This window comes from Ambystoma mexicanum, chromosome 1p, assembly GCF_040938575.1.
Source record: "Ambystoma mexicanum isolate Mex_15411 chromosome 1p, UKY_AmexF1_1, whole genome shotgun sequence".
Taxonomy (NCBI): Eukaryota; Metazoa; Chordata; class Amphibia; order Caudata; family Ambystomatidae; genus Ambystoma; species Ambystoma mexicanum.
The window spans coordinates 1504359798-1504380427 of record NC_090921.1 but is presented as its reverse complement, the minus strand read 5'-3'; the positions used below and the strand labels follow the sequence as shown (position 1 = coordinate 1504380427).

Below are 20630 nucleotides of genomic sequence, written 5' to 3'. Positions count from 1 at the left end.
CGGACTACCACCATGACCTCCCAGTATATGACATAATAGGTGTCCCGCTCTCATTCGAGAAGTCATTTAAGGACCACTTTCAGAAGTTAGGGGTATGAAAACTGGGGAACTGGTAGTGGATAGACGTTTTAAACTATGGGATGAATTGCGGGCACAAGGGGAGCATAACGCAGAGACTCTACTACAGACTGAGAGGGTTGATAAAAACGAAATGGCCAGACTTCCCGTGCCACATGTGGTTCAGCAATATGTTATTCAACCTCTGGCAGTCAGAAAGATAGTTGCTACCATCTACAAGATGGCTAGGAGGAAGAGGGAGATGCCGAAACAGAGGTTCAAAGCATCCTGGGAGACCTCGCTGGGAATGGAGCTAAGTGATAAGCAATGGAGGTCTGTGTGTATGCAAACAAGGGTAATCTCACTACATGCCAGACACAGGTTAGTTCATTACAAATTCTTGCACCAGGCCTACTATACCCCACAGAAGCTCAGCAGATTCTACCCTGAGGACATAATAGCATCCAAAAGATGCGGTAAAGAGGCAGCAGATTTCTACCACATGGCTTGGGCATGCCCCCGCATGAGACCCTACTGGGAGTAAATACAAAGCACTGTGAAAGAAATGCTTCCCACGGAGCAGGACTACTCGCTGGCACTATGGCTATTGTCACTAATTGAGAGTGATTCCCGGGTTGATAAGAGACTGTTAGGTATGGCAGTAGGGGTGGCCAGATATGTGATAGCTAGAGCCTGGGGGAAGAGCAGTCCCCCAACTTTCGCAGCCTGGTTCGAGAATATGAGATTGTGTGAACTTAATGAAACCAGATATGCGTTGATGCTGGCCCCCACTAGCCGACCACTGAACTATTGGTCCTCTTTCCGGCAATACATGGGGGATGAGGCACAGTCAGCGCAGTCATCAGAGGCGTGTGAATAAAGGTGTATACTGGAGGGATGGGGGACTCGGGAGGACAGAGAATGTGTGGAATTAATGTAGAATGTACAATTTAATGACTGAAGATGCTATCTCATAGAGATGATCACGAGATCTGAACTTTTGCAGGGGTGATTTATGAGTCGTATAGAGGGCAAGGCGGAGGTGGGGTTGGTAAGGGAGGGGGTGTGTGGTGGCAGACTACGTGGTTTTATGGTTGTTGTGTGTTAAAATCAATAAAGAAAGTTTCAACAAAACAAATGGCATAGGCTACACCCATAGGCATCACAATGTCATCATGCAACACATCAACCTGCCATGTCACAAACTCCTGCATGTACACAGGGTCAATGCAAGTGAAGGGTAGCATGAAAACAGCCATGGATGTGTGTGGAAGGGCATAGCACCTGGTACACACACGAGCACCTGACTGGCATAGTTCATTCACCAGCATCACTGATGCAAATACACATATGCCACGTAGCATAGCCATGCCTGAACTGTAAAACTGCATGAGATCGAACTTGCTGACTACTGTCCTAGAGCCATGTACAGTGGATGTGACATGACATGACATGTAATTCACAAACTCAATACACACAAGTGTCACAAGGTGCTCCAATGCAAGGGTGGTGGAATCGAGTGAAGCCAGACACACCCGTCCCATGAGGCCAGGTCACATTGACATCACGTGAGTGAATAGGCATGGTGAAGGTGAGACCTGGGGTTGGAAGTGGGAGTGAGCAGTGCAGTACATGGGAATGGCATACTAATAAAATACAACTACAAAATCAGCAATGAAAATGCAGAGGGCTGGAGGAAGTGTAACTACAAACATCAGGTGTCAATTGCTGGTAGAGGGTTGTAGGGATACAGTAAACAGCCACTGAGTGTGGGGGGTGGCAGGGAGGCATTGCATGGGTACAACTCGTGGCTCAGTGGCCCTTGTCGGAGATCAGAGTGTGGGCAGGTGACTAGTGCATTCTCTCAGTCATCCAGGACTCCAGCAGGGGAGAGGAGGAGAGAAAGCACAACACATGAGGAAGCATCAGAAGTGCCTCCAGACCCAGAGAAGTTTCACCTCCAGTTCCATTCAGGCAGGGAGGCTGTACCAGAGGGAGGACCCAGCCAAATATAGACATTAACCACCAACTAATTGCTATGAGAAGTAACTGACCCTGAGGGAGTAGGAAAGAGATTATGAAAGACCATGAGAAGGAAGCAGATTTGGAAGATGGAGTTGAAGGAACTGCGGCACCAGGACCCATAAGGCCCTGTGGGCAATGCACAGGGATTGGAAATGAACAGTCGTAGCCACTGGGAGCCAATGCCATCATCACAGTCCTAGGGAAATACAATACCTGGCCCCAAGACAGAAGGACAATTCCCACAGTTCAGGGCTGGATGAGTTGCAGAGGGAAGGGAGTAGAGGCACAGAAATCTTGGTAGAGGCCGTTGCATTAACCCGCCATAGGTATGCCCAGTCCTCTGGAGACAGTGAGCTGCTGGGGCAGGGAAAGGAAAGGAAGAATACCCCTGAGGAGGTGCAGCTGGCAGGGTGACCTCTCAGAGACATCAGAGATGTGCGGTGAGAAGGCGAGTGTGGAGTGGAAGATTGTCACAGGCTATCAGCCATTACAGGTAGGAGCAGGAAGAGGGCCAAGAGAGGCTGGACAGAGAGTGACATGGAAGGAGTGAGCAGGTGTGGTGATGGGGTTTGTCACGTTGTGCAGCACATCGTGCGTATGCAGTCTGCGAGGACAACAAGCACGTGTCAGTCCACCATGACATGGTTCACCCATGGCAGTCATGTAAATGCAGAAACAGAGAGTAGAAACCAGACTGCTCCACCCTTAGACGCACAAGGGGGAAAAACCTATTTGGAGCTAGAAATTATTAGTGCTAGCTAATGAGGATCACACTTGTAGTCATACAGATAAAACAAAGTTTAATTCAAAAACACATCATGTTTAAAAAACAAAACGACAACAAATCACTGTTGTTGACCATGAGGACACATATTAATATTGTGTATCATAGATGCTTAATCTAAAGGTAGATTAATGTGTAGTAACAACTTCCAAACACATTTTTACTGTCGACACATTGGTGTTTCTGGCTTGGATTCAGTTATTACAACCATAGAAAGTCTTTTAAGTGGAAAATGACTTTCAGGAACTATGAGCTTTCTTCATGACATCGTGAAGTGTGTTAAATGTAACAGTTTTGGATCTAAAATTTAAAAAGAGAGGGGTTGTGTTAAAAAAGTGTGATTGTGCCTCAACTAATTTAGAGGTGATAGTGAAATAGGATAGGTTGAAACCTCACCTTTCAGAAATTCATGGTGTCTTGGGATTGAAGAGTCAGTTCCAACTGTCTTGCGTGCAGTACAGGCTGTCTCTCGTGCACGAGGGCTATGTACAGTAATAGAGACAAAAAATGTTATTAGCACCAAATGCTCTCAATACTAAATAGTTGGTAGTAGAAGAGGTTGTTGATTACCTCATGAGGGCATTTTGATCACGTAATCTTTCCACGATTGACTGGGTCTATTTGCCAAGGCGGTCAAGAGCCGATGGCTATTTCAGGCTCAATCAACTGTTTTCCGGGGTGGACGCTTCTGAATCGACCTAGAGAAAGCACGAAAAATGTGCAACAATCAAACACTGGGGTGTGAAAAACCACAATGCCGGGTACAGAATGGGTGACGCTATTACGAGCTGGTTAATAGTTGACAAACGAGGTCTCTGGCTGCATGTTAACAAATTCAATATTCCACGATAATACTGAGAGAAATGCAGGACCTGGTTGAGCATTGCTAACTAGCATCTTAATATCATGCTAAAGCTTGCTGCAACCACCTTCACACCAATCAGCAATACCCTAAGAAAGACTACGCCACTGGGATATTCTCAACACCGACACTTTCAAATTGAACAAACGCAGGTTCGCTTTAAAACGTATTGAGAACCTTAAAGACCGCCTTGTCCATACATACGAAGAGCTCAAACCAGAAAACTCGGGTCAAAGAACATTGTGGAACCTACCACCAGTAATTGGCCAGCACAGATGCGGCACATGCACCGCCTGCGCCTTCACTAAAGATTTAAAAGAAATTAATTTAAATGGCATAATCTGGAAATGTAACTCTTTCACAAACTGTAAAACAAAATTGTCAGTCTATGGCACACAATTCCATGCGGTTTAATATACATTGGCAAATGCAAACGAGAAATCCGCCAATGGATTTACGAACATAAATCTTGCATAAAAAAATGAAGTGAAGGATAAACCGATGGTTGCACACTTCAAAGTCAAGAAACACTTCACACAGACCTATTTTGGTTCATTATTGAAACAGTAAAATATCCTTAGAGAGGGGGCAACTGTGATATGATGCTACGTCGCCTCGAACAAAAGTGGATTTATCGCCTGGACAAATGAAGGAAGGGCCTAAATGTTTCAAGAGAGTGGAATTTGTTTTTCAACTAAATCTACTTCTTTTCACAATCTGAAGATAGATCGTGAGACATTTGCCTAAAATCATACCTTGACGAGTCCAATATAGAGGATAGATGCCAGTCTAATAATTATGTTAGCTATAAACTTGTGCAAACAGAGTTAAAATCTATCCAGAACCTGTTACTACGCAATAACGTATTTTGCCAATAGCATCTATGACATATGATTTTGTTATATTTGTCTTATTGGACTTTTTTGGACTGCTGTGACCATGTTAATATACCTGTACTCAGGCACTCTTTACTTAGTTACGAAAATGAAACAACACAACCTTTGATGATATATGTATATGTATCTGTATTTTACGATTGATAATTGTCCCTTAGTCATGTCATGCCACTCCTACACAAAAATTGTTTCTAGTCAAATAATGGTACACTCTCATAGCTAATTGAACAAGCCATGTGGAATTATAAATATCTGAATTTTCAGAAGTGACATTTTGCTTACATGTTTTGATGCAGAAAATGGCTTTAGGGTCTCTGCGCTTTTAAAGACAACTAATGACTCCTATTCTGAGTTTTTCGTCGAGATGTCTGGCTCGTCGCAAGCTCTTTTGCAGGCAATTGACTGACGCAGCTCCTTTTTTCTTTCTCAATGCGAGAATCAATAAAGTAACTCCAATTTCAATGTCCCGGTCCCGAGCACGTCTGCACATGCGCGAGAACCGGGACACTGCACTACGTTAGCACTGTAAACTTGTGAAGGTAAGCCTCTTGCTCCGTTGAATCCCCCTTAGGCGTCAGGGTCTCTATTTACTGTTTTACATCTCAGTATGGGCTCCACCCCATCAATTTCGTCAGGCGCCGCAGCGTGTCAGTGGCTGTGGCGCTGCCCGATGACGGGCCTACGCGGCGGCGTGACGTTTCACACCGCCGCGCTAAGCATAAATAAAGGGGGCGTTCCCGGCCGCATCAGAGCGACCGGGAAGCCCGAACACGAAGGACTGGTGTCTGTTGACTCCTTCATGTGGCGGGGGCTTACGGGACAGCGTGGGGGCTCCGACCCGCCCCCAACAGTGGCGACGAGCGGTGAGGGAGACCCGGGCCCGGTGGTGTAATCTGTGGAAGATTAATTTTTCAAAACGAAGCGGAACGGATTTTCGTTTCGTCTCATGCCGGGTCGCGGGACGCACACGCGGCCGGCGGCCATTTTGTTTAGAGGCCGTGAAACTTCACGAGGCTCCGGTTTGGAGCGTGGAGTTACGACGGGCCTAATTTTTGGACACATTAATAGTAGGAGGTCTACCCTGCACGCCCATGTCTGATTTGTGGATTTTAATCTGATTTTGGGTCTTTTACGTCGTGTGAAAGCCAGGAGAGGACTGATATGACAGGGCCAATCCACTACTTTTGGCTCAATTTTTGGAACTTCTAAGTCCATTTGGATAGCGGCAAGGTGGATCCACGGTGTTCTTTGTCCCCTTCATCATCAGAGTGCCGTGGGTTTTTCTTCTTTGTCCTCTTCATCATCAAGCTTGGCTGCTCTGGATAACTGTGTCTTTTGGACATCCACTGGTGCCTTATCCGGATATCTCCCCGTGTTGGAACTGTTTGTGTACCCGGGAAGGAGGGGTGAGTCGCACTGTGTTGGTGGGTGTCTGAGTTGCGGCCCTCAGGACAGTAGGTGGGGGTGCCTGTGCGCTCAAGCCCATGGGCGACTCTGAGGATTCGGACAGTGGTGGTGCAGCAGCGTCCCTCCCCCGCGATCGTGGCCAGGCAGCGGCTCAACAACAGGCCGCCCTACCTCCGGTGATTCAAGTCCTTGCAGGACCGCCACCTGGACAACCGGGTTTTCCCATTATGGCTCAAGCAAGAGCACCCGCGGCCCATGCCGCCTTGCAGCCGATTCCGGAATTCGATGCGTCGGGCCCACCCTCGAGCATGGGGCCCCGATGGAGAAGATGGGTGAGTCGCCTCGACATGTATTTCAGGGCTGCTCAGGTGACGGATGATGACAGCAGAATTGCCACCATGCTGTATTCGGCAGGGCCGACAGTCCAGGAGATATTTGAATCGCTTGCTCCTATCAACAACTCTTATGATGCGGCCAAGGCGGCCCTCCTCGCACACTTCCTTCCCCTTGCAAACGTGGACTATGAGAGGTTTGTCATGCTCTCGGCGAAGCAGAAGGAGGAGGAGACGCTGGACACTTTTTATGGTCGCCTACTCCGCCTCTCCCTCGGTTGTGCATGGGGGGATGCAGACGACATGATACGCACCATGCTAATCCAGGCATGCTCCTCCGGCAAGCTCAGGAGGCAAGTCCTGAGAGAGCCGGGCCTCACGCTGCCCCGCATTCTGGAGCTGGGCAGGTGCCACGAGGTAGCAGAGGCACGAGCCAACAAGATGGAAGCTGGGTCTCGGTCGGTGAGGTCGGAGGAGGTGTGTGTCGTGTGGCAGGGTGGCCGAGGAGTGAGACGCCCGGGTGGAGGACCCCGAAACAGGGCTGGAAGAGCCGGGGAGTCGTGCCAGAAGTGTGGGTACGACCTCCCTCACATGGCAGAATGCCCGTCGGCTGGAAAAACCTGTGGGAGGTGTGGACTGGCCGATCTTTTCTCGAGAGTATGTCGGGCAGCCATGCCGGTGATGGTGCCGAGAGGTCAGGCACGGACATGGGCTCCGCGCCAGAGCCAACAGCCCAGTATTGCCCAGGTAGAACAAGGGGAAGTTGAGTCCCATCCGGAAGGAGCCGAGGAGGAAGACGAGGAGAACATCTTTTTCGTCTCAAGCGTGGGAGTACTCAAAGGAAGAAGCCGGAGACAGCCGAGATGTATGGTCGAGATCAACCACTCCCCATTCCCAGTGCTCGTTGACACAGGCGCCTCTGTCAATGTGATGGCCAGAGGGCATTATGACTCCCTCAAACCCCTTCCAGGTCTAGTCGCACCGAAGGCCCGCATATTTGCTTTTGGGGGTGAGGAACCGCTACCGCTCGACGGTGCCTTCGTGGCAGACGTGGAACATGATGGCTCACAAATCAAGGCCCGATTTTATGTGACCCCAGTGAGCAGCAATACCCTGCTCAGTTGCGCAGCTGCGGAGGCCTTACGTATCGTCAGCTTTGCATACTCTGTCCACCTGGAGGACATTAATGATCTCCTCGACAAATATGCTGCACTCTTCAGTGGGATCGGAAAGATGATCGGGGAACCAGTTCGATTACACATCGATGAGTCAGTACAGCCCATCGCATTGAAACACCGACGAGTACCTTTTCATTTAAGGGAGCAGGTCGATAAGGAGCTGGACAATTTGGTGAGCCTGGATATCATCGAAAAGGTTGAGGGCCCAACCCCCTGGGTGTCCCCGATCGTGGTGGCCAGAAAGCCCAAGCAACCCGACTCGGTATGCATTTGCGTGGACATGAGGCTCCCCAACAAGGCGATCAAAAGGGAGCGCCATCTTATTCCAACGATCGATGATATCATTGCTGATGTTCAAGGGGCTCGAGTGTTCTCGAAGCTGGACCTCCGAGCGGGGTATCACCAGGTCGTCCTTCATCCAGAGTCCCGGTACATAACAACGTTTACCACCCACCGGGGACTATATCGATACAAGCGGTTGAGTTTTGGAGTATCGTCTGCCGCTGAAGTGTTCCAAAACATCATCAGGGGCGCCCTAGCAGATCTAGAGGGCATCCTCAACATCAGCGATGATATTCTGGTGTTTGCCAAAACCGAAGTGGACCACATGAAGAGGCTCGAGAACACTCTGAAACGACTTCAATCGTTGGGCCTCACCCTGCACAGGGAGAAGTGTGAGTTCATGCGCCCCTCTATTGAATTCTTTGGCTTCATATTCAAGGAGGGGGGGGTGTCGCCAGACCCGAAGAAGGTGCAGGACATCAAAGCGGCGAAGGCCCCCGAGTCTGTGACGGACGTGAGGAGCTTCCTGGGGATGGTAACGTATTGCGGGCGGTTCATCCCGAACTTAGCCTCAAGATCCGAACCACTCCGGGCGCTGACCAAGAAGGAGTCACCATGGCATTGGGGCCCTCTCGAACAGGCCGCCTTTGAGGACATTAAGGGTGCCCTCACAACGGGAGATACTATGGCGTTTTTCGACCCCGCCTTGGAATCGGAGATTGTGGTTGATGCGAGTCCTTTCGGGTTGGGGGCAATGCTGACTCAAGTGGACCACAGCGGGACTATTCGACCTGTGGCATATGCGAGCAAAGCGCTCACCGAAACGGAACAGAGGTACTCCCAGATCGAGCGGGAGGCCCTGGCAGTGCTGTGGGGCTGCAAACATTTCCGGCTCTATGTCTTGGGACGTCCAGTGACGGTGGTGACTGATCACAAACCGCTGCTTCCGTTTCTAGTGGGCTCATCGTCAAAGCCACCAGCTAGAATTGAGAGGTGGATGCTCGCCCTCCTCGAGTATTCAGTCGCCCTGGTATATAGGCCGGGGGCCAACAATGCCGCGGACTACCTGTCTCGTCATCCGGGAGTAGGTGGGGGAGATGGACATGACACCTGCGGAGAAGAGGCGGACAGTTATGTACGAATGGTGGTGGAGGCGGCAACGCCAAATGCGATGTCCCTAGAGGAGTTGGAGGCTGCTGCGGCTGAGGACGAGTGTTTTCGAATCTTGAAGGACACAATGCACAACGGGTCCTGGAAGTCCGTCCTCGGAGCCGTGTCCGGGCACACCCAGGAAGCCAAAACAGCTCTGGAGCAGTTGTGGAAGGTGAAGGAGGAGTTGTCGTTCTCCGACTCAGGGCTGTTACTCCGGGGTGACCGGATCGTCATTCCACGGTCAAAGGTGAGCGATGTGATCAGTCTCGCCCATCATGGACATCAGGGCGCCGCTAAGACCAAGGCGCGGCTCCGCTCGAAAGTCTGGTTTCCGGAGTTGGAGAAAAGGGTGGACGACTTTGTGGCGGCCTGCGTATGGTGTCAGGCGGCCTCTCCTCTGCAACGAGAACCTGCAATTGAGGCAATGCCCCGTGGCACGAGGCCCTGGGAGATCGTCCACGCTGACTTTGGCTCAACATCAGTGGGCACTCACTTCCTGGTGATAGTCGATGAACACTCGAGATACCCGGAGGTTGAGTTCGTCGAATCAGTGGCTTTTGAGCATGTGGTGGTGGCCATGGAGAAGATATTTGCGGCCCATGGTTTCCCCCACACTCTGTGCTCTGATAACGGATCGCCCTTCCAAAGTGAGCGGTTCTCCGAGTTGATGGAGAGCTGCGGAATACAACACAGGAAGATCTCCCCCCTGTGGCCCCGCGCAAACGGGGACGCCAAGAGACTGATGAGGACCCTGAAAAAAACATTCCGAATTGCTCAGGGGCAGGGGCAATCCTTACAACGCGCCCTCTATCAGTTTCTGCGGGTGTACCGCACCACCCCACATGCCGCCACGGGAGTGGCACCCGCAGAGGCGTTATTCAAGAGGTGCCCCAGGGGACTGCTGCCGGAAGTGGGAGAGAAAGAACCAGGGGTCATCGATAGTCCGCGGGTGGAGGCTGAAAGACGAGTCCGAACGGAACAGGAGAACCTGCGCAGGGGTCTCCGACCTCAAAGACTTGAACCGGGAGATGAGGTCCTTATCCGTAATCGACACCCTCACGGGAAGCTATCGCTCCCCTATGAACCAGAGCCATTGGATGTAGTGGCAGTGAAAGGATCCATGGTGACGGCCTCGGATGGACGGTCGGCTGTCACCCGAAACGTGAGTTTCTTCAAGAAACTGGGTGATTCACGAACTGAGACCCCACCCGAACCTGATCCACCAGGCATGCCTGCTGATGGAGGTCTCTGGGACGAAGGACCCGAATCCCCAGTCCGGGGAGACGCGGCGGAAGGACGTCACGTGCCGGAGGTAGGCCGGAGGTACCCCCAGAGGGCTGGGTGAGGGAAACCTGCCTACCTCAGCGAATATGTTGTGGGACGTTTGATTAGTGAACTGGGGTGATAAGATCTGGGTTGATGACATTAAAGGGGTTTTTGTTTTGGGTGTGCAGTAGTGTTTATGTTAGATGTGTGGTTTTCCTGGTTAATAAAGTTACTGTTAATCTATGTTCGTGTTCCTCCCGGAAAAGGAGGAGTGTGGCGCTGCCCGATGACGGGCCTACGCGGCGGCGTGACGTTTCACGCCGCCGCGCTAAGCATAAATAAAGGGGGCGTTCCCGGCCGCATCAGAGCGACCGGGAAGCCCGAACACGAAGGACTGGTGTCTGTTGACTCCTTCATGTGGCGGGGGCTTACGGGACCGCGTGGGGGCTCCGACCCGCCCCCAACAGTGGCGATCCAGTGACCATCTGCTATTGCCTGGTTAACTTGTCTCTAGCGTCCTTAGTTACCAGGCGGCAAACCTGCATGTTTTTCGTGTTATACACCATGCAGCAAGCGTGAGCACAATATTGAGACATATCCTTACGATTCACCCCCCTTTTTAGTGCACTACTAGTTAGGCATCAGATCCTACATTTATTGTTTTACATTTCAACACGGGCTGGGTCCCACTAATTTCGCCAGGCAGCGCAAGGCATTATTGGTGATTCAGTAACCATCCGCCATTAACTGGAGAACTTGTCTCTAGCGTCCCTAGTTACCAGACAGCTAACCAGTATGGTTCGTGTTACACACCATGCAGCGAGCTTTAGTATGATATTAAGACACTAGTTAGCAATGCTCAACCAGGTCCTACATTTCTCTCTCAGTATTATCGTGGAATATTCTATGTATTAACGTGCAGCCAGAGACCTCCTTTGTCAACTTTTAAACCAGCTCGTAATAACATCACTCATTCTGCACCCGGCATTGTGTTTTTTCACACCCCAGTGTTTGATTGTTGCACATTTTCTGTGCTTTCTCTAAGATGATTCAGAAGCGTCCATCCCGGAAAAAACAGATGATTGAGCCTGAAATAGCCATCAGCTCTTGACCACCTTGGCAAATAGACCCAGTCAATCGTGGAAAGATGTCACACTACGTGATCATAATACCCTCATGAGGTAATCAACAACCTCTTCTACTACCAACTATTTAGTATCGAGAGCATTTAGTGCTAATAACATTTTTCGTCTGTATTACTGTATGTAGCCCTTGTGCACGAGAGACAGCCTGTACTGTACGCAAGATAGTTGGAACTTATTCTTCAACCCCAAGACACCATGAATTACTGAAAGGTGAGGTTTCAACCTATCCTATTTCACTATCACCTCTAAATTAGTTGAGGCCTGATCACACTTTTTTTAACACGACCCCTCTCTTTTTAAATTTTAGATCCAAAACTGTTACATTTAACACCCTTCACGTTGTCCTGAAGAAAGCTTGGAGTTCCTGAAATCATTTTCCACTTAAAAGACTTTTTATGGTTGTAATAACTGAATCCGGGCCAGAAACACCAATGTGTCAACAGCAAAAATGTGTTTAGAATTTGTTACTACACATTGATCTACCTTTAGATTCAGCATCTATGATACAACATATGAATATGTGTCCTCATGGTCAACAACAGTGATTTGTTGTCCTTTTGTTTTTTAAACATGATATGTTTTATCTGTATGACTACAAGTGTGATCCTCAATAGCTAGCACTAATAATTTCTAGCTCCAAATAGGTTTTTCCCCCTCGTGCGTCTAAGGGTGGGGCAGTCTGGTTTCTACTGTCTTTTTCTATATTTACCTAGCTTTCCAGAACCAGGCCCCCCGTTAACAACCAAGAAAGCTACCGCCCATCTATTTTTCAGTCATGTAAATGCACGCAGAACTGCCAGACAATCAATACACTTCATCCAAGCAACATACACATGTCCTGGACACACACGCATGACCACTCACCAGATATTCCCTCATAAATTGGCAGGTCTCCCACGCCTTGGATCTGCTCCACATCAATCATATCACTAATGATCTCTTCATGTGGAGTGAGTTCTTCGTCCTCTTGTGGTGGCCCACCTCCAGTCACCAGAGTTGAGGCGTAGTTGGCACCCAGCTTATCTTTGAATCGGCACCTGAGGTCATTCCAATGCTTCACTGCCTCAGAAGCTGTGTGCCTCTCAATGCCCAAGGTGTTCATACGATCGGCAACACACTGCCAGTGGGCCATACGCTGGGCAGGCGTATATCTGCTCCCTGCCCGCACAAGCATGTCATGTTCGTGTTCCCGCACGTATTCCATGAGGATCCGGAGTTCCTCATCACTAAAGCGCCTCTTCCTCGACGTGTAAGTCTCCTGTGCCGTGCCTTTGGACTGAGCCTGTTCGCCTACTGCACGCTTTTCCGTCTTGCAAGGTCATGCAGACCCTGATCGGCTGGGACCAATTGGGTCAGTAGGGGCTGGAGCACTGGTGGCCTGGGCTGTGGCATCACACACTGATGGTGTGACAGTAGCTGCCCTTGCAGGTGGCTGTACCTGGGTGCTGATGCCAGGACGCTTCACAGCAGGTCTCTTCCCCATTGATGCATGGATAGCATCTGCCCCAGTGTCTCAGTGGGCTGGTGTGGGAAGCACTACAGGCCTGGCTGGGTGACCCAGAGGCTGGGTGGTGGTTGCTGCAGTTGCCCCTGCAGCTTCCTGACCCTGTTGAGTGGGGGGCATAGCTCTCCCTGCACAGGCCCGACACCTCGCCCACCTCGCCCACCTCGCCCACCTCGCCCACCTCTGCCACCTTGGCTACCTTTGCCTCCCTTCCCACTAGTTGCACGCCCAGTCATGGCACTGATGTATTATTGCAATGGGAGGTGCAGCTATCGATTGTCCTGGGCAATTTTAGGGAGGGGGCAGTGTACGTGATGTTAAACGTACCAGTGTGCCCCAGCAAGGCTCAATTTAACCTCTGGGGAAAAATAAACAGACCCCTCGGTAGCCCATGTGTAACGGAAAATCCTACCGCAGTACACTATGGCACTCAGCAACACAAAAAAGACATACGCGAAAGACACGTAAGCTACTGTGATGTTAAACAAGGGGTTACGCAAAACACAGAGGCACTCACAGAATGGAAAATGCATACGCAACTCACCGTCAGCCTCAAAAGTACACACGCGTGTGCGCGGAGGCAAACCCCCACCAAAACAAGAGACTCGCACAGTCGCAGTAGTGAAGAGATCGCGTGGAAACGAAGCCCACACGTCCGTCTGCTATAACTTGCGCAAGCGTGTGATGGTCTCCTGCGCACTACTTTATCTCAATCCTGAACGCCACACCCAACGTTCAGCACGTGTCACTTAACTTACACGCTTAGGTGCATTCCTCTGATTTCACGCTGACGCGTGCTTTCCGCACCTGCAAAGTCACTCTTTTTCCAGCTGCCCATGCGAGTAACACGGAAGACCCACGCTCCTGCCTACAAGCCAATTTACCTGCCTCCACGAGCCCCAAGCTTCCTCCTTCGAGCCATCTGCTGCTGCCTGCCCACTGTGTGTGCCTGCTGCCCACATGCCCTGCAACTTTGGTGCCTGCTGTACAGCCATTGCCAGTGCTCCTGTCGTCAGACCTGTGACCACCTCTGCAGATCCAGAAGACTCCTGACGTGCCAGACCACCACTCCGCAGCCCAGCCGCAGGACCACCTTGCCCACCCACACCTGCCTCAGGGTTGCCATGTCTGACCCAACATCATCGGAGGAAAGTGGCAACCCCCCTGCAGCGAGGCAGAGGGCTGTCAGCTTCTCAGCCAGGGAAGTTGACATCCTGGTGGAGCAAGACCTGCAGCATTATGATGCCCTCTTACAAAGACCAGCGCAAGTCGGCAAGGAAGGACGGAGGAAGATATGGGCGGACATCGTGGGTGCCATCAACGCAGAGGGTGTTGCACCCCGGGACTTCCGCCATGTCCACGAGCGCTGGGAGGACTAGAAAGCCAGGACCCACAACAAGGCCCAGCGCTCCCTCCAGGCTGGTGAGAACCAAGAGGGCCGCCGGGGCCGTTTGACCACCAACAACATGCAGGTCCTGGAGCGGTTCTACCGAGCGCTGCAAGTCCAGGTCGTGGAACTGCAGCTCCGTGTGGAGTCGACTGGTAAGTGTCCATGTGTTGTTGTCCTCCACAGTGCATGTGTGTTACGCAATGTTTGCATGCAGTACACTCTGGGACCCCAACACACATCTATGACTACAGGTGTAAGCAAAACTAACCTTTGGTATAAATCTGTACCACACAGTTTTTGGTAGCGAGCTGAGCAGCCAGGCTTATCTCAAGAGGGAAACTGAGCTGTAATTATGTTACACAGAGGTCTACAATCGCAGGTATTCAAATACTCTTATACTCAAGGTTTCTTGGTAAAACACTTATTAATTTTTCACACAGTTAGTTAGAAAACATTCACTAAAAGGAGGCAATCAATATCACACAAAAATATACTACAGTCGGTATCTGGTCAATACATCAAATTCCAAACCGTAGAATGCCATACCATAGAAAAAAATGCATCGGAAAAAAAGAATTGAATGCATTTCTTTCAATGGTAAAGGGTTTCTTTTAATTTTAATTGTTTTTTTGAAGTTAGAAAAAGGGGGGCTTAAGGGTGGACCCGCCATTAAAAAAATGGAAAAAAATACATTCAATACTTTTTTTTCAATGCTTTTTTTTCTATGGTAAGGCATTCGATGAAATGACTATAAACCACTACAGTACTTCACACTTCCCGGTTCGGAGGCATTTAAACTACTTGGAAGGAGGAGCAAAATGGCATTCAGAGCATTTGAAGTAGGAGCAAAAAGGCATAAGTTAATAAAACGAATAGTATAGTTACTCTTAAACAGTGCAAATAGTTTGAGTTCACCAGAGGAGTTGATCCAATGCAATAGGTAGGCCAAAGTCAATGGGCTAGGGTCTTGTATAGGTAAAAACGGTTCTGGTAGTTAAACTGAAAAGTCTTTTCCACGGTTCTCAGAAGTAGTTTATAGAAGAAAGATTCATATGTCGGGTGACAAGCTGACTAGGCCTGCAAGTTCCCAAAATTTCACCCACTTTCGCAGTGAGAAGTAAGTTCTCTCGGTCGGGTTTTCACAGTACCTTACATTGAAGAAAAAGATGCAGCTGAAGACTTCTGTTCCTAGCAGTTCCTGCAGATCTTGCTGTTCCTGAACCTCAGTCGTGGGGACAAGAGGGAGGATGTCGAGGGACTCCTGCACTGCACGGGGACTGGTCACAAAGCTGGCAAACTGGCAAATCTTCGATTCTGGTAGCTATAGTCAAGCACACAAACTGGTGTCCTTCTCCCTGGTTATTCAGTTTCCTGCAGCACTCTGAGGAAAATGCAACCAGCTCCGAGAATGGTGTCCAGGTGGCTTACGAGTTGATTGGTCCCACCAACACAAAGGGAGAAATCGTCCTTGAAGTGCTTCTCTGTTGAGATGAACTTGGAGATTCGGACCTGCAGCAGGGCTCCACCAGGCAAACCAACGGTCCATTAGTTGCAACAGCTGTCCTCTTCCAGCTCATCTTTGTTTCTTTCATTCCAGTGGTCGACTCTGCCTTCCAAGCCAAGAGACTTGCCTTTTATTTCGTTTTCTCCCTTTCATTCCAGCCTAGCTGCCACTCACCCAGCAGGGTGGCTGTCCTTGCCGGACAGTCAGCCAGCCAATCATGCCAGAGTGCATTTGGGTCTCCTAGGAGACTAAGCACAGGGAGTTTTGGGCACCTCCCTCACTTCCTGCCCACCCCAGACACTCAGGCGCCAGAGGCAGCCTTCAGTCCTGAAACACTTGTGTACGAGCGCGATACAAATAAAATATCATATCAAATACCATGATGCCTGCCAAAGGTGTAGGAACAAAGGGACCAAACCTAGTTTGGCGCACAGAAACAAACTCTAGAAGGACCTTTCCAAAAAGAAATGGCGAAAAAAGAAGATCGGGACCCGTTTAAACAAAGGAGGCTCAGGCGCCATTTTGAAAAACATGGCTCCCGCGATTTAACGTTACTGGTAGTTTGTTGTAAAACCACTGCCACCAGCCATTTCAAGAGGAAAGGGTAGCATTGGATTGCTACATGAGTTTCTAGACATAGGGGATACTAGGTAACCCCTCCAGCACTCTATTGTGAGATAGGGTGTGCTGGGCCTAGGAATTTAAAAGACTAGTAAAGTCAATGTAACTTTACTTTCTCTGGAAAACAGTAGTTTATCCCAGAGAAGGTATTTAAACCTTCGGACAGCCTAAAAGGCTTCCCTGTGTCACTGCACAGAGGGTGCCGTGTGACACACATGAAAAGATGACGCCTATGGAGTTGTGTAAAACTCCACAATCTAAAACACAAGAGTAAAACACACATCAAAATGCATGCGAGAGTGGGGAAAAAGGGTCACACTCTTTCCAGGTAAAAAAATCAAGTCCTCAAAATCCAGCAAAGTTGCTCGAGGTCTCTAAGGTGAAGGGAATTAGTACATTTATGAGAATTCTCCTTAACACTCGTCCCCCCCAGACTAAGGGAGGAGGATTTAATCCACCCCTGGATGAATCTCCTTACTCCAGTCGGTCATACACTCTGGAGAGACCATCAGCATTTTGGTGATTACATCCTGACCTGTGATCAATGGTAAAATCAAACCCCTGTAGGCTGATTGACCATCTTCACAATTTAGGATTTTCCCCTTTCATCTGCATTAACCATCTCAAGGGTTGGTGGTCTGTCTGAATCACAAAAGTAGATCCATACAAGTATGGTCTAAACTTCTTCAGAGCCCACACAATGGCAAAACTCTCATGTTCTATTGTTGCCCACCTTGTCTTAGGTTCCTTCAGCTTCCTGCTGATGAAGCAGATTGGGTGTTCCCTACCTTTCTCATTCTGCCGATTCAGAACTGCACCTATACCTGTTTTGGAAGCATCTGTTTGCACAATGAAGGTTTGGCTTTAGTCAGGAGCTCTTAAAACTGAAGCTTGACAAAGGGCTTTCTTACGTTCTTCAAATGCCTTAATGCACTCCTCATTCCACTTGACCTTTTTGGGGAAGTTGGGTGAGGAGACCACATTCAAGGGAGAAGCTATGGACCCATAGTTCTCTATGAAGTTCCTATAATAACCAGTGAGAACTAAGAAGGCTCTCACTTGGGTTTGAGTAGTAGGGGTGGCCCATTCTTGTACAGCTTGTACTTTGCTAGGCAATGGCCTTATTTCACCTCCTCCTACCTCATGTCCAGGTAGACCACTTTTCTCTGGCCAATTGGACATTTATTTGCCTTTATGGTCAGATGGGCCTGCTCAAGAGCCTGGAATACATATCCTAAGATATCAACATGTTCTTTCCAAGTAAGGCTGAACACTGCAATGTCATCCAAGTATGCCATGCAGCAGTCCTCCATCCCATTCAGAACCTGATTAACCATCCTTTGGAATGTAGCAGGTGTATTCTTTAATCCAAAAGGCATTACCTTAAACTGGTAGAGGCGTGCTGGGGTTGAAAATGCAGTTTTCTCCTCGGCATGGTCTGTCAGAGCTATTTACCAATAGCCTGATGTTAGGTCAAATGTACTGAGGTTGAACCAAGTTTGTCCACCAGCTCATCTGTCCTAGGTAAAGGATGGGCATCAGTCTTCGTGACTGCATTTAGAGCTCTATAGTCCACACAGAATCTCAACTCTTTGGATCCTGCCTTTGGCACGGTATTACCCAAATTGACCTTTTTCAATTGACCTTATGCACAATTGATCTAATTATAGTGGTCCTAATTGACCGTCTGCACAATTGAACTTTATATTATTTTAGTTATTTTATATATGTATTGGGTTGGTTTTGGATTATAAATAATATAAGGGGATTGAGTGGGGGTTTTGGATTGGGAGGGGGGATTGCGTTAGTATACAACCTTTGGCACTAGTACAACTGGACTAGACCATGGACTTGTAGATGGCTCTATTACCCCGAGATCAAGCATCTTGTTGACCTCTTCCTTTATGTGGGTTATTACATGGTCTGACATACTGTAACTTCTGCTTTTAACAGGTAAACAGTCACCAGTGAGAATATCATGCTGGTCCCAAGGGGTCAAGCCTGGTGATAGTGAAAACAGTGGGGCAAACTGATTTAACAGAGATTTGCACTCCACTTTTGTTCCAGTGTCAGATTAGAAGAGAGATTAAATCCTTCTATCTTCTCATCTAAAGGTTGTCCTCTGAGGAAGTCAGGTAGAGGTTCACTCTCCTCCTCCTCCTGAGCAGAAGCTAGATGCAAAGCTCCCACTTCTGGTCTTGAGACATAGGGCCTCATTACGACCTAGGCGGTAAGGGGTTTGCGGCGGCGTAAAAAGCGCCGACCCTTACCGCCTGATTCCGAGGTCCCTTAGCGCCATGGAGGATTTAACACCTGCTTTTAGCAGGTGTTAAAATCCATGGCGCTAAGGGACCTTGTTGTTAATTACGCCACCGTAATTTACGGTGGCGTAATTAACGCCTTCCCCACTCCCATTATGCCCTATGGGGCAAAAATGGGAATGGGGAAGGGTAAATGGGGATTGGGGACTTACCGCCCCACCAACCTCGGAATGGGGCGGTAAGTCCGCCAACCACCATGGCGTAAACGTAGTTTACGCCATGGTGGTAAAGGTACGACCCAGGCGGTAACTTACCGCCTGGGTCGTAATGAGGCCCATAGGCTTTTAGACGGTTGGTGTGAAAGACCGTGGGGGCCTCCTTAGGATTGCCTAAGTCCACCAAATAATTGACCTCTCCAAGTTTTCCCACAACCTTGAAGGGTCCAATCCATTTGTCCTGTAAGGCCCTTTGGCTTGTAGGTACAATAACTAGAACTTGCTGGTCTTGAGTAAACTCAACCATTTTGGCCTTCTCGTAATGCCAATGCTTCACCAGAGCCTGACCTGCTTTCAAGTTATCAGATGCTTCTGTCGTCATGTGTGTCATTCTCGTCCGGAGACCAAGCACAAAGTCGGTGACTCTCACTAGCTTGGGGGAAAGAGCACTCTCCGACCCCTCCTTAAAGGGATGGTCTAGTAAAAAATGTTATTTAAAAAATAGATAGGCCACATAAAAAAAAAAATACTAGCATCCTCCGTTTTAAAACTTCCTATGTAAAATTTTGAGCTATTCAAGCTCAAAATTCGAAAAAGCAAGCATAGGGCATCCCCCATGGGGAGCCCGAGAGCCCCAAATGGTAAAGCAGATTCAGGCAGACACAACGCGGTTGTGTTGGAAAACGCTGCGGTTTTTCTTTCCAAGTTTCTCAGGCTCCTCTGAGGCGGAGGAGCCTGAGAAACTTGGAAAGAAAAACCGCAGCGTTTTCCAACACAATAACGTTGTATTTATGTTTGCGGTCGCTTCAAAAGCGACCGCAAACATAAATACAACATTTTTAAAGCTGCGGTTTTATTTCTAGTTTTCCGGGCTCCTCCAGCCCGGAAAACTTAGAAAAAAAACCGCAGCTAGTGCTTATTTTTTGTAAAAAAAATAAATGGCACTTACCGAGATTCAGCTGCAGCTTTCCTGCTCTGGTCTCCGGTCCGCTTCCTCCGAGTCCCGGCACTAATGAAGGGAAAGCCACCCAGCGGTAGACTTTGTTTACTACAGCTGGCTGGCTTTTCTTTCATTAGTGCCGCAAAAGCAAAAGCCAGCACAGGAGAGCCTCCATTTCACAAAATGGCTGCGCCCTTGTGCTTGCTTTTTCGAATTTTGAGCTTGAATAGCTCAAAATTTTACATAGGAAGTTTTAAAACGGAGGATGCTAGTATTTTTTTTTTTATGTGGCCTATCTATTTTTTAAATAAACATTTTTACTAGACCATCCCTTTAATTAGGGCCAAGGGGCCTTTAACTGGATGACCATAGAGAAGCTCAAGGGGACTAAATCCATCTCCCTCCTGAGGGACTTCTCTATAAACTCATTTTCCGGCTGCTCTCTGCCACCTCCTCTCCCTCTCTAATCTCTAATTGCCTAACTGCCATTCAAGATTGGTGTGCCGCCAATGATCTTTGTCTGAATGCCAGCAAGACGGAGATCCTCCTCATCGGCACACCTTCACCATCCTTTCCCCTCACTCTGTGGCCGGCCTCCCTTGGCCCTCCTCCTTCCCCCACCTGCGAGGCTAAGAACCTCGGGGTCATCTTTGACTCCACCCTTTCCTTCTCCGTCCACATCTCTGAGGTCTCTAAAAAGTCAAATGTCCTACTGCACCTCCTCAGTGGTTCTCTGCCTTTCCTCTCCTTCCCCCAGAAGCTCATGGTATCCCAAGCTCTGGTTCTCTCTAGCTTGGACTATTGTAACA

General features: G+C 49.0%; 1 protein-coding gene across 1 annotated transcript in view; it reads right to left on the bottom strand.

The window, feature by feature from the left end:
• Nucleotides 1-3105: 3105 nt before the first annotated feature.
• The window catches only part of LOC138563623 (uncharacterized), a 42170-nt gene continuing 24645 nt past the window's right edge, over nucleotides 3106-20630 (bottom strand). Inside the window, exon 10 of the mRNA XM_069642858.1 lies at nucleotides 3106-3166. Within this exon, the coding sequence (XP_069498959.1) occupies nucleotides 3106-3166 (61 nt within the window). The remainder of the gene's footprint in view (nucleotides 3167-20630) is intronic.